Source organism: Haliotis rubra, unplaced genomic scaffold, assembly GCF_003918875.1.
Source record: "Haliotis rubra isolate DU_JTF1 unplaced genomic scaffold, ASM391887v1 Scf635, whole genome shotgun sequence".
NCBI lineage: Eukaryota > Metazoa > Mollusca > Gastropoda > Lepetellida > Haliotidae > Haliotis > Haliotis rubra.
In genome coordinates this window covers 470,280-483,350 of record NW_025767341.1, presented here as the reverse complement: position 1 = coordinate 483,350, position 13,071 = coordinate 470,280, and the positions used below count along the sequence as shown (strand labels likewise).

Below are 13,071 nucleotides of genomic sequence, written 5' to 3'. Positions count from 1 at the left end.
AGGAAACCACATCTTGTGTAAGAAACTAGATTCATGGTTGGTAACTGGATTTCTAGGAATGATGGGATGAAGCAATGCTCCTCGTCTATGTCAATTCATTTCACTCTAAATCGGTATTTATTTCAGACATTAAAACAGGTAAACAGCACATGAGTTGTTCTACAAGAAGAAGCAAAGTTGAAACAAATTAATTTGGTTGCCTCAGAAATTAGAGATTTCCAAGTTTTAATTCCACCAACTTTTTCACATCGTTTTACTTGTGTCCATTTAAAAAATAGTCATTGGTCAAGTGACCCAATACATGGCTTGATTTGGAGCATTTAGAATTTGCACTGTGAAACGTAAAACTGCAAATGCAAACTCATATTTGTACCTACTTGCACTCAGTGCATGAGTGTATTTTGTCGTTCCATGAACACAGGCTTCTGCTGGGAAACTGAATGATGAGGAACTGGCTTAGAGCAATGACACTGATGATTACACGGACAGTGATTGAAAGACTGACCATTGTTGTCATGTTATGACATTTTAAAATAAACTGATCATATCAGTGTGGTTATCGTAAACCATATGTGTGAGTGAGTGTGTTTAGTTTTACGCCGCACTCAGCAATATTCCAGCTATATGGCGACGGTCTGTAAATAATCGAGTCTGGACCAGACCATCCAGTGATCAACAACATTAGCATCGATCTGCGCACTTGGGAATCGATGACATGTGTCAACCAAGTCAGCGAGCTTGACCACCCGATCCCGTTAGTCGCCTCTTACGGCAAGCATGGGTTACTGGAGGGTCATTCTAACCCAGACCTTCACGGGTCGTCAACCATATGGAGCAATATGAATGTCGCATTTCTACTCCCAACGTAAGTTAAGAGTAGTAAATCCAGACTCTCTACGGATGCATTGTATAGGACTGCACGGACATAGGCTAACTTAGCGAACGTTGCCGTGTTGCTGTTTAATTGTGAGTTGAGATGAGACATTTTTTCCGTCGAAACGTAATGTTTCCTTCAGCTGACTGAAGCAACTGCAAACCAAGAAACGGGGCGTACTGAGGGAGACTGTACTAGACAGTGACAACAGCGGTAATGTGATCTCTAACTTAGCCTCTTTGTAAACCCTGGAATGTTGCGTTACGTGTCAGCTTGACCTAGACATACTGAGTTAACTTACATTAGAAATAAAAGTGCGACATGTAGTCTAAGAAATCAACAGGTGTAACTGAAATACTTCTTTGATTGGCATTCTAGAAGTTGAGGAGATGAAGAATGAGGACATTTTTTATGCATATACAGAAATTGGATATCCATACAAAATGTCCTCATTCTTCGTAATTGAAATAATAAAGAGAAGATGTTTTAAAACCTGAACGTAAACAGTTTCGAAACCTTTTATCGTTTTTGTCAACGGTAGAATGTGTCTTAACGGAGGGGGTTGGACACGTCAATAGAACAAACGCGCCAGTTTGCTCTGAACATCACGGGCAACATCATCCTTTTGTTTGTTTTCTACCTTAGATTAACCGTTGGTAAGTATTAAATAACGTTCATGTATAGTGTAATAATATACAGTTGTGCCCTGAACTATTATAACGTTAAAGGGTCATTCTAAAAAAAAGGCCAAATTCGTGCTATGAAAAATATGAAAATACAAAGCATCATACTGAATTATCTCATTATTGTTTTGAATGGTCAACACATTAAAAAATGCGGTCATGATAATTTGCACACAGGAAAGTAATAAAATATTTTTAAAATAAACTTTTTTAAAGTATCCACTGAAAAAAACCGTCAGTGGTGTAACAAGCATAAAAGTATTCTTTTTCAAACTTTGATGTCAGATAAGGAATTTTTCACATTTGTCATTATTTACAAACTTTTTCTATTTTCAAATATAAATTAAATCGTTTCATTATTCTCACATATTTAATTGTAAATTTGGCAAAAAGGGCTTGGTGTGAGAAGAATGTCATGGTAACATATGATATTTTTTTATGAAATAACTTGTATACTTAAGACTGAACATGTTTTATGTATACAGTGGTATTAAAGCTGTTTTCAGTTATCATAAAATATCAGTCTAACTGTTAAATTATTCTTTTGAAATAATTAAATGTTAGCAAATATGCATGTTACACCACTGATATTTTTTTATATCCTGCCTGTTACACCACTGAACTTTCTGCAACTTACTGGAACAGTAAACCAAATCAACAGCCATATGATGCTTTGGATTACTTAATAATCATCATTGGAGAACGGCTTTCCAACATGTGGCATTGGAAAACAAATGATATCAACAGTTAAGATTAAAATGTACAAATTCAAAGAATACTGTGACACCAATGACATGTTGTGTTACACCACTGATTTTTCTTTACCTCACTCTAAATATAAATCCAAATTAATTGCCTTTAATTGATAATTAACAGCTCAACAGCAAATTCTGAACACTCAGATTGTAAAAGGTTTTTAAAAAATAATATACAAAAGCAATAAAATGAACAAATTGTAGTAATATTGTTACACCAGTGACATTTTTTGTTACACCACTGATTTTTATTGAATTAACTTCAAAGATAAATTCAAATTAATTGCCTTTAATTGATCACTAACAGAATTGAACAGCTCAATAGCAAATTCTGAACACTCAGATTTTAAAAAGGTTTTTCAAAAATAATGTACAAAAGCAATAAAATGTACATATTGTTGTAATATGGTTACACCAATGACATTTTTGTTACACCACTGATTTTTTTGGAATTAACTTCAACGATAAATTCAAATTAATTGCCTTTAATTGATCATTAACAGAATTGAACAGCTCAATAGCAACTTTTGAACACTCAGATTTTAAAAGGTTTTCGAACATAATATTAAACACAACAAAATGAACATATTGTAGTAATACTGTTACACCAATGACATATTTTGTTACACCACTGATTTTTCTGAACTTTATATACTAATATACCAGAACAAATTACCTTCACAGACTTTACATGAGTTAATGGTCATAACATATACTGGATAAATACAATGCAAAGCAGTTGAGTTTTGTGAACAAGTGACTTAAATGAACTTTTTGTCAGTGGTGTAACAAAAACTGTCAGTGACGTAACATTTTCACATGTTTTATCACTGACAGTTACACCACTGACCTATTCCCACTTTTATTAACTTTATAACAATTAATGCTCCCTACCACAGACGACCTGGCATAAATGTTGATGTTTTAGCAACTTTGATGTACTTTAAATAAACATTGTTATGAAAAAGAACACATGAATAAGAAATCAACGTTACACCACTGACTAGATAAAAAGTTATGATATAAAGTAGACTTACCAACTGCATCAAACTTCAACATCAAAATAAAATTTGGCCTCCACAAAACTTCTGCCACGAGAAGAAAGTCATCAGCAAAGGGACCATTTAGTGTTTCATATTTTTTACTCAAACGAGATAATTATTAATGTCACAAGTTTATATTCGTTACACCACTGACTGTGACATTTTGGACAGTCATTGTTTTCATTGTAATTATGTGATTTTCATTTTGTTTTCAATATTTCATGCAGGAATGTGTTTTTAATATTGGTGTTTCATTCTAAATCTTTAAAAAATATGTATAAATACCCTGGAATTTAAACTTTATGGTACTGCAAAGTAATGTCACTGTCTACTGACAGTGGTTTTTCTTTCAAAATGATGATAAAAACCCAATTTTGTCCCAAAATCAACAAACAGGTACACCATTTTACATCATTATGAGGAACAAAATACATTTTTCTTTCATAATATGATTTTTGAAAAAAAATTGAAACAATATTTTCAGAGCAATGTGTTACTGACCAAACGTTGGGCAAATTTTGAGAATGACCCTAAAGCTTTCGTGCTTTAACTATGATCGTTCAGGGCAAAATTGTATTATATACTGCAAACAAAACGTATGGGAACGCCCTAAAATTTGATAGTATATATAAACTTAAACGTGGTGAGGTCATTAATGCTATAAGGTAAATACAACTTTTTGTGTGCTTAAGGGGCACATATAACATGCAGCGAAGCAACTGATTCAATATTCGTTGACACATTGTCAAAAACAGTGAAAAACAAGGGTGCTGAAACACACCAGCACCATGTTTGATTCAAACGTTGCCACGAACTGCAACCGTTGCCACAAACTGCATGGAAAGTCTGCTTTCCACATGCACTAGGCTGCTGTGTTTGGGTGTTTGAATCAAATATGGCGCTGGTGTGTTTCAGCACCCTTTTTTTTTCACTTTACTAAAAGTGTTTCAGTTCACTCAAACTCAACGAATATTGAATCAGTTGCTTCCCTACATATTCAAATATGTCGTTTAAAGTGCCCATTAAGCACACAAAAGTTGCATTACTAGAGTATAAATGACGTCTCAGCGTTTAAGTATATTTATATATGGACATCATATTTTAGGGTGTTCCCTATACTTTTGTTTGTAGTATGTTACACTTTGTTATATACCTATGTAAACTTATAAGGATAGCAATACAGGGTGCAATACGGATGGCGTGGTCAAATTCCGTATTGCACCCCAGATTCCGCTATTGAACCCCTGCCGCTACGCTATGATTTGTTTTATTAAGTAACAGATTAATGCAATATAAGAGGATATATAATAAATATAGAACGTCATTCTAGTGCATTTGGATGTTTTGTATTGAACGAGAAGATGTCATGGGAGCAGAGAAACAACTCCTTCTTCGAACTCGATGATTCTGTACTCCCATAACATCTTCTCGTTCAATACAAAAACTTGTATACTGAACATGTTTTATGTATACAGTGGTATTAAAGCTGTTTTCAGTTATCATAACATATCAGTCTAACTGTTAAATTATTCTTTTGAAATAATTAAATGTTAGCAAATATGCATGTTACACCACTGATATTTTTTGATATCCTGCCTGTTACACCACTGAACTTTCTGCAACTTACTGTTGCCACAAACTGCATGCTTTCCACATGCACTAGGCTGCTGTGTTTGGGTGTTTGAATCAAACATGGCGCTGGTGTGTTTCAGCACCCTTGTTTTTCACTTTTTTATGAAGTGTTTCAGTTCACTCAAACTCAACAATTATTGAATCAGTTGCTTCCCTGCATATTCAAACATGTCGTTTATAGTGCCCATTAAGCACACAAAAAGTTGCATATACCTTAGAGTATAAATGACGTCTCAGCGTTTAAGTATATTTATATATGGACATCATATTTTAGGGTGTTCCCATACTTTTTGTTTGTAGTATGTTGCACTTTGTTATATACCTATGTAAACTTATAAGGATAGCAATACAGGGGTGCAATACGGATGGCGTGGTCAAATTCCGTATTGCACCCCAGATTCCGTATTGAACCCCTGCCGCTACGCTATGATTTGTTTTATTAAGTAACAGATTAATGCAATATAAGAGGATATATAATAAATATAGAACGTCATTCTAGTGCATTTGGATGTTTTTTTATTGAACGAGAAGATGTCATGGGAGCAGAGAAACAACTCCTTCTTCGAACTCGATGATTCTGTACTCCCATAACATCTTCTCGTTCAATACAAAACATCCAAATGCACTAGTATGACGTTCTATATATATATACATGAGCGAACCGTATTTCTTATATAAAGTACGGTTTTGCTCTGAACTGGTAAGGTTTGAATATTGACAGGCGTTAAGCTCAGCGGATGCATTAACACATGTGACTGCATCGTTACGGCCGCCGTGGTGGTGGTAGGGACATGCATGCACATTGACAACATAGTCAACGAAACCAGTATTACACTTGCCAAACACTGTCAGCGACGTGGAACAACATCCATTCATGTCTTAACTGGATATTTTGTGATATAGTATGCTTACCTTGAAAACTGCCATTGTAATTGTCAATACCTCAGCCTTCCTGTACACGTTTTATACGACTCAAGGTCGATTGTATCCACGCGGCGGTCGAGGTTGCGCCATTTTATGAGCTGTTTATGAGCTGTAACGGTATGTCAGTGTCATGAAACAACATCCATTCATGTCTTTAACTGGATATTTTCTAATTTAATATGCTTACCTTGAAAACTGCCATTGTAATTATTAATATCTCCGCCTCCCTATACACGTTATATACTATGTGATCAAAGGTCGATTGTATCCACCTGGCGGTCATTTTGTTTGCTGATCAAAGTGTGTATGGTGATCTGTTGAGGCAATAACTACCACATGCTATATATATAGTTACCTGCATTGTAGCCGTCTACCGTAACATTAGTTTTATTCTGGAAAGGAAGTATTACGCACAGAGGAGATTTGAAATTCACTCGTGTAGTATCGTAATGCACTCAACTAGTTGTATGGAACGTACGATCTGCGCAAACCGGACATGGACGGCGGGGTAGTCTAGTGGTTAAAGCGTTCGTTTGTCACATCAAAGACCCGGGTTCGATTCCCAACATGGGTACAATGTGTGAAACGCTTTGCTGATGTCCCCCGCTGTGATATTGCTGGAATATTGCTAAAAGCGGCGTAAATTTTTTTTTTAAAAAGCAAACCCTGTCAGCTTTTCTTTCAGCCAGCTTGTTAAATTACCGGTGGACCTAAAAAGAGAACACAGCAACTCGCATTGTACACTCCTGTATTAAAATAGATAGGATCAAAGGAACAGCAAGACTGTTTACCAGCCGCATTCGTTCAAGGGCGTTAGTAATTTAAGTAAAACATGATTTGTTTAATTGGTTGGTTTGTTGTTTCACGACGCACTCAGCAACAGTCCAGCTATATGTAAATGATCGAGTCTGGACCAGACAATCCAGTGATCAACAACACGAGCATCGACTTACGCAACTGGGATACGATGACATGTGTTCACCAAGTCTGACCACCCGATCCCGTTAGCCGCATTTTACAAGCATGTGTTCTGAAGACCGGATCTTCACGTTGTTGAGAAGTAGGAGGGAAGACTCACACGTTCAGAGCCTCATATAAGGTTGATTTGTTTGTTGTTTAACGACAGCACTGAGCAATATTCCAGCTATAAGAAGTTATGTGCTGGTGAAAACTTTGGGCATGACGTGATATCTTGGGGTTTATCAAAACATCCACGAGTCAGATGCCTGTGACAAGTCAGTAAAACCAGCAGTGGTATGTGATATTCGGAAAATCGACAAACTTAAAGTGCAAGCTTATGCGAAATTCAACATATTTTGTCTTGCTCAAAAAGTGTTTGTCAAGCAGTTTCATGGCCAAAACTGTACAGATATTACAAATAATTAATTTAGTTTTTGCATTATATCATTTCAAATGATGCACATTTACCGAGAGTTCTGTCCACAATAAACATACCATGGCTTGTCCCTTGTAATATGACATCCTTGGTGCCAAATTGACAAACGAATGACGGGCAGAGTTTACATGGAAAAATGACTCGACGTCAAAGTGAGTGGATTTAGTTTTACGCCGCGTTTAGCAATATTCCAGCAATATCACGACGGAGAACACCAGAAATTGGCTTCACAAATTGCACCCAAGTAGGGAATCGAACCCGGGTCTTCAAACGAACGCACCCAGCCACCCCTTTCGACGTCAAAAGCTCTCAAAGATGTGATTATAACACTTGAGAAAAGAAAGATGCTTCTTCCAATATTATCGTGAGGAGGTGGTGTGCTACTTTCAGTGGCAGGTTCGGCCTTGAAGAAAACCTCAATTCTTAAATGGCCCAAGAAATTAAGACATGTACATTTCAAGAGCATTAAGTCACCGCTGCCTGGTGAATATTAGTATTAATAGTGATAGTAACATTTAGTTATAAGTATATATATACTGAAGACAAAATATACAGGACCACATTTATCTTTGAGAATGATATCTAAATGACATAATTTGATAGGAAGTATGCCCAGACAGTTGGGAGAGCACGTGGAAGGCATGCTTCATACTGACTTTCTTCATTTAAGCTGAAAACAATGGATCAAGTCTGTTATGTTCGACGTGAATAAAATCTGAAATTTTATGCGATCCCTTATTTTTTTTCTCTCAGTATATTAGCAGAGAGGTATGCCTGAGTGAGTGAGTGAGTGGTTTTACACCGATTTTAGCAATATTCCAGCATTATCACGAAATTGGGCTTCTTTTACGTGACGAACATTTCTGGTGTCCCTCGCCTTGATATTGCCGGAATATTGCAAAACAACAGCGTAAAACCATACTCACTCACTCACTCACACCCCACGTATGTGCATGAGACACACCTGGTAAGACGACCAGGAGTGAGAGATGAAGCGTACATGAAAGGAAATAGAGGAAAGTGAGATAAGTCGTATTGTTTTATCCATACTCAAGCGACAAGTAATCAATGTTTTTTATGGGTTTTAAATATTTTACTGAAGAGGTGGCAGTGGATCTTTAACATTTAAGTCAGTTTCCCTACCCTACCAGCCCCAGTGTTTCACCCGGATGTGTGGATATTCATAAAAGCTCCCGTATTCAATTTTACACCCTCATAAATTTTAAATAAAGCTCGTAACTTGTTAAGCGGACCATCGTCTGCTAGAATGAAAAGCCAAGCATAAACATCACGTGACTCTAATGAAATGTTGCCGACGTAATAAAACAACTATGGAAGACCGAATTGGCCAAGTCTTACATATTTTGTTTTCGTGGTGCAGAATTCGTCTCGGCTTGTGACCACTGGGTTCTTTTAAAATACTGCTGCGATGTGACTGTACTGCGCAGATAAGGCGTGTTTTTCATGTTTCCAAATGAACCGACGGCGTCGGCCGGAGGTTTCAAATGAAATATTCCCGTGCTTCAAATACTCAATAACACCCGGAAATTCGCCAACACATGATGTTTATCTCCACTCTCCTACCCAGAGTTCCATGCGGCAAGCCAGCATAGTATCTCTGCCACAGGCCAGAAAAATGTGACGATTCGTCACATCTTGCACCGTCCATTCAATATAATTGACATATTTCTCAACTCTTTTATTTTTGACGAGTCTACACAACTAATTAAACATCTTTGATAGAATGGTTTAGTTTCATTGAGAAAATATCCTAAAACATGTAACACTATTTCGATTTGCGTAGCGATCCTTTGTTTACATAGGTTGTACGGCTCCACGTGCTGTCATCGAAGCTGATGGAGAGCAAACGATGCAGCCAGTTTGATGTCTAAATATGTACTGTCATAGACCTTACTGTCGCAGTTGTGGAAGAATATATATGTAACAATGTAAAACATTATGAAGAGAGCGCCGAAAAGCTTTCGTGAGTCCAGTCTCTTCTTATTATGAATATGCGCGTTTGATTACAAACAAGAGAAAATTCCGGTCACGTGGTATGCAAATTAGCCTGTGGCAGTGATGTTATGTTAAGTCATCGCTGTGCCGGAGTGTGGTGTATCTCCTTAACAGATTATGTTTTGACGTCACTTTGTCATGACGTCACAATGCAACTGTATACAAATGTTGTGACACGGCGTTGCCATGACGTCACATTGGCGGCTTTAAATTGACAGTACTGGTAGCACAATGAAAACAAGTATAATAATAAACGCAATGTGTTTGAATAACATAACCTGTTTAACTGTAATCATTTCTCCCTGAAGATAAAAGTGAAACATGTTGGAGAAGACGCAAAAGTACATCACCTATGACACAATAGTAGATCAACTATGACACAATAGTAGATCAGCTATGACGCAATAGTAGATCAGCTACGACACAATAGTAGATCATCTCAGACGCAAAAGTAGATCAGATCGCCTCAGACGCAATAGTAGCTCAGCTAAGACGTAATAGTAGATCAGCTGTTGATCAGCTAAGATGTAATAGTAAATCAGTTAGTAGATCAGTCACGAAACATGACTAACAGGAGAACTGCTATGAAACATTTTTGGATCAGCCGTTAATAATTTTAATGCTGATTGTGATAATCGATTGAGGAGACTGTGATGTGGTACAGGAGCTAGGCTGATGAACTATCCGAATCTGCCCGGATAAACCCCCGAACCGTTCTGCTGGACGACTTTTTCATATTCCAACATTAGCCTGATGCACGCCTCTGTCACACAGAAACTAGTGAGTCTGCTCATCTGGGGCGAGGCAGCTGCATCCCGGGACCACGCCCTCGCAAACAGGCTGGTCACCACTGGGTTGGGTTGCTGTTTACGGTTACCTCCCTTCCCTGGTAATTCTTCACTTTGGAGAAGTATCACAGAGGCGAAGACACACGTGACGAAAAAAGCTGGAACAGAATGTTCACTTTTACAACCATTGTAAACAAAGGATAGATACCCACACTGAACCTTTGTAAACAAAGGATAGATACTCAAACTGAACCATTGTAAACAAAGGATAGATACCCAAACTGAACCATTGTAAACAAAGGATAGATACCCAAACTGAACCATTGTAAACAAAGGATAGATACTCAAACTGAACCATTGTAAACAAAGGATAGATACCCAAATTGAACCATTGTAAAAAGGATAGATACTCAAACTGAACCATTGTAAACTCTGGATAGATACTCAAACTGAACCATTGTAAACGAAGGATAGATACCCACACTGAACCATTGTAAACAAAGGATAGATATTCAAACTGAACCATTGTAAACAAAGGATAGATACTCAAACTGAACCATTGTAAACAAAGGATAGATACTCAATCTGAACCATTGTAAACAAAGGATAGATACCCAAACTGAACTATTGTAAACAAAGGATATATACTCAATCTGAACCATTGAAAACAAGGGATAGATATGCATACTGAACCATTGTAAACAAAGGATTGATACTCAAACAGAACCACTGAAAACAAACGAAGATACCCAAACTGAAGCATTATAAACAAATGAAATGCTCAAACTGAACCATTGTAAATAAAGCATAGATGCCCAAACTGAACCATTGTAAACAAAAGATAGATACCCAAACTGAACCATTGTAAACAAAGGATAGATACCCAAACTGAACCATTGTAAACAAAGGATAGATACTCAAACTGAACCATTGTAAACAAAAGATAGATACCCAAACTGAACCATTGTAAACAAAGGATAGATACCCAAACTGAACCATTGTAAACAAAGGATAGATACTCAAACTGAACCATTGTAAACAAAGGATAGATACTCAAACTGAACCATTGAAAACAAAGGATAGATACGCATACTGAACCATTGTAAACAAAGGATAGATACTCAAACAGAACCATTGAAAACAAAGGAAGATACCCAAACTGAAGCATTGTAAACAAATGAAATGCTCAAACTGAACCATTGTAAACAAAGGATAGATGCTTAAAGTGAACCATTGTAAACAAAGGATAGATACTCAAACTGAACCATTGTAAACAAAGGATAGATACTCAAACTGAACCATTGTAAACAAAGGATAGATACTCAAACTGAACCATTGTAAACAAAGGATATATACTCAATCTGAACCATTGTAAACAAAGGATAGATACCCAAACTGAACCATAGTAAACAAAGGATAGATACCCAAACCAGGGACCATATGATAGGAACTCTGGGTAGGATCGGGAAGTGGGGATACAGATTCTTTTAAAAATGAATGGTGCCCTATGTCATTTGGTTCTGGACTTCAGTAATCGTATAAGTGGGCCAGGAAAATATTCTATCGTCTTTGTCAATATTCAAATGGGTAAGCATTCACTTCACTCCATACATGTGCGTCCATGCGTTCGTGATCATGTTCACGCACCCTTCATCCCACCCAGAATCCGGTGATGTTCCAATTCTTTTCTGACTTTCTATGCAGGAATGAGTGCACGTCATGCGATCACTACCATCGGGACACGGGGACACAGATTAAAGCAGAGACCATATAATAGAGGGACGGCCCTCCCCAACACTTTATCACTAACCATCAGCGCTACGGCCTGGCATGTTACTGATACACATCGACACCCTGCTGCTAACTTCCCTCTACCGGTACACATGCGCAACAGATGCGCAGACATTCGCAAATGAGCACTCTGGTAACCACGTAAACAATATTGCGTAATATCCGAGCCGAGAGTTAATTCCCTTAGCGGTATTTCACCGGCTGCGATTGACAGTTAAACATTACATGCACAGCTCCAATAAACTGATTACAATAATCTTAATTTTTATCTTATCTCTCATTTGCACATGTCCACTGACAACATCGCAGAACATGTATCATTCGCGAAATGCGTGTCGCCATAAGCCTGGAATGTTTGTTTCAACATTCGGCATGGCCATGGACGACTTAATTCATTCACTGAGATGATTCCGACTCTATTATATGGTCTCTGATTAAACAAAGCAACCGGATCCACTTTAGCTGGATCCCCGGTATAAACGGACACCTTGAAACCAGTCTATCCAGTATCAAGTATCAAGTATCCCAGCGTGCATTGTTTAGGGTACATGTATTTGTATTCAGTCGAGTCGTTTTAAGGCCAGGTTAATGCTTTCACACTAAATGACAACAGCACGGGGGAGTAAAATGATCGGCTGAAACATGGCCTTGATCGAAGTAGGTTATGCGACTTGCACCTGCTCGCCGTGTGTAGTCTATTACTGAGTGCGACATTAAACAACATACAATCAGAAGGCAGGCCACGGAGGGTGTGTAACGTACCTAGATTCATCCTGGTGTATGGGGTCACTTCAGCTAGAGGGGCCCGTCCCGTGAATGTAACGGTAATTGGACAGGTGGGTCGGTTGAATCTACGGCAAGGTTAGTTCCAGCGATAGTGGTGGGAATGTGGCACCTGTGCAACAAGAAAGGGTGTGTGTGGTTTTACATTCCAGCAACATTCCAGCAATATCACTGTGAGAGACGCCAGAAATTGGTATTGAACCCAGGTCTTTGGTGTGACAAGCCAAAGCTTTAACCACTAGGATACTCAACGCGAGTGATTTGTTGTCTTGTGGAGAGTTTGTGAGTTGTTAGGTTTTAGTTTGTTTGTTTGTTTGTTAGTTGTTTAACGTCGCACTCAGCCCTGTGCCAGGAATGTGACTGTGCTCTGTAAATAATCTGGACCT

The 13,071-nt window shown here is 37.8% G+C and overlaps 1 protein-coding gene and 1 long non-coding RNA gene across 3 annotated transcripts in view; both read right to left on the bottom strand.

Annotated features, from left to right (window-relative positions):
• Positions 1–6,199, bottom strand: part of LOC124256687 — a 28,858-nt gene extending 22,659 nt beyond the window's left edge. The window contains exon 1 of one of the 2 annotated variants that reach the window (XM_046690658.1): positions 6,099–6,199. In XM_046690658.1, the coding sequence (XP_046546614.1) occupies positions 6,099–6,194 (96 nt within the window). In that variant the 5' untranslated portion in view covers positions 6,195–6,199. Of the gene's footprint in view, positions 1–5,899; positions 6,064–6,098 lie in introns of those variants that run through there. The other variant, XM_046690659.1, reaches the window with a different exon arrangement.
• A 3,716-nt stretch (positions 6,200–9,915) lies between these two features.
• On the bottom strand, positions 9,916–12,774 carry LOC124256695. The gene is made up of 2 exons (XR_006893042.1): positions 12,665–12,774; positions 9,916–10,269 (listed from the first exon to the last, which is right to left on the bottom strand). It is a non-coding gene; the product is annotated as an uncharacterized LOC124256695 (long non-coding RNA).
• Positions 12,775–13,071: the final 297 nt, after the last annotated feature.